The sequence below is a fragment of the Bidens hawaiensis genome, unplaced genomic scaffold (assembly GCF_021521415.1).
Source record: "Bidens hawaiensis isolate Kalapana, Puna unplaced genomic scaffold, B.hawaiensis_p1.1 tig00010163_1, whole genome shotgun sequence".
Lineage (NCBI taxonomy): Eukaryota > Viridiplantae > Streptophyta > Magnoliopsida > Asterales > Asteraceae > Bidens > Bidens hawaiensis.
The window spans coordinates 359,655-361,139 of NW_027491769.1; the positions used below are offsets into that span (position 1 = coordinate 359,655).

The 1,485-nt window shown below is 37.4% G+C and overlaps 1 protein-coding gene across 1 annotated transcript; it reads left to right on the plus strand.

Moving 5' to 3' along the window:
• On the plus strand, nt 1-1,485 carry LOC143534398 (F-box/FBD/LRR-repeat protein At1g13570-like). The gene is made up of 4 exons (XM_077028900.1): nt 1-609; nt 683-790; nt 875-1,027; nt 1,108-1,485. Exons 1-4 carry the CDS (start codon nt 1-3, stop codon nt 1,390-1,392), a joined length of 1,155 nt encoding a protein of 384 aa, XP_076885015.1. The 3' UTR covers nt 1,393-1,485.

A 1,485-nucleotide genomic window follows, 5' to 3' on the forward strand; every position in this document is an offset into this window, starting at 1 on the left:
ATGGATAGAATCAGCAGACTTCCTATAGGCATATTAGAATCCATATTATGTTTCCTACCGATTCAAGAGGCAGCAAGAACATGTATTCTTTCTAAGGAATGGAGGTACCATTGGCTCAAAGTCCCTAAACTTGTGTTTATTGAGGATACATTCCAAGAATCGACAGATGGAGACGAGCTCACTGTTTTGGAGCAAACGTTTGACCGATCAAGTGAAAGGAGAATAATAACCAGCAGGTGTAAACTTTTCTATGCTATATACCAAGTTCTGTTAAGGCACCAAGGTCCAATCCACGAGTTCACCCTTTCTTTGCGAGCAGATGGATCCTGTGTGGAGATTGACCATATAATACTTCATTTATCGAACAAAAATACTATCAAGAAATTAAAACTTGACTTCAGTGGGATCGGGAGCTATATGCTACCCTTCTCTCTCTTCTCGCTACATCAATTAACAGACCTGTATCTCACTACTTGTACTCTTAAACTTCAATCATCATTCACTGGATTTGGTAGCCTGACAACCTTATGTTTGGAAGACATAGGCATATGCCAAAAAGAGCTTCTACGTCTTTTAGCCAATTGCTTGTCACTTAGGAGACTGAGTCTTGTAAGTTCCTAATAAAATAGAATGTCAATCTCATGTGTTTCATAACTTTGGCTAAATATTGTAGCTTTTGCAGCTGTCTGACGGTGGAACAATCGTTGAGTGTCAAGATTGCACCATTGCTGATCTCATCGAGTGTGTACCAAACATTGAATATTTGTCTCTTACGTTTTTCATCTTCACGGTAATGCTATTCACATGGTTTATATTTGATTGTAATTTGGTTTACTAATTAGTTATTACGAATATCTGATGTCTATGGTTCAAGATATTTTATCCACTTCCGAAAGAGCTTTCAACAAGATTGGTCCACTTGAAATACTTGTGTTTGGAATGGGTATGGTTTCATCACAAATATGCAGTGCCCTTTCTTGTTCTTTTGATTAAAAGCTCCCCAAACTTGGAGAAACTTAAGCTAGACGTAAGTAACCCGAATCTATATATTCTATTTGTTTTGATTTTTTTATTTCAAGATACGCTCACGCAAGACGCTTTATGTAGCTTTCTGAATATGACTTGTTTGATGAATCTTGGACCGGCTCCGCTACACTTGAAGATTATCCAGATGTTATGTTTGAGCATCTTAACGAACTAGAGATTCTACATTTTGGCAACGAGGACAATGAGTTAGTTGTTGTAAGGCTTATCTTAGCCAAGTCACCTGTTCTAAAGACGGTTAAGATACTTGTATGCGATGAGTTTGATGAGGATGACAAATTGCAGATTTCAGAAGGACTTTTAAGCTTCCAGTGCGCATCACCTGTGGTAAGAATCATTGTTAGTTGAAGTCAGTCAGTCATGCAGTTGGTTGTTTTTTGTTGACTGGTTAATGAAACTAACAATATTTTGATCTGATATTGGATTTTGAGATGGATGATA

Excerpts from the sequence above, each read along its gene's own strand:
- LOC143534398 (XM_077028900.1), top strand. The coding sequence starts at position 1 with ATGGATAGAATCAGCAGACTTCCTATAGGCATATTAGAATCCATATTA. Across the intron at positions 791-874 it reads TTACGTTTTTCATCTTCACG|ATATTTTATCCACTTCCGAA; the intron begins GTAATGCTATTC and ends CTATGGTTCAAG. Across the intron at positions 1,028-1,107 it reads TGGAGAAACTTAAGCTAGAC|CTTTCTGAATATGACTTGTT; the intron begins GTAAGTAACCCG and ends CGCTTTATGTAG.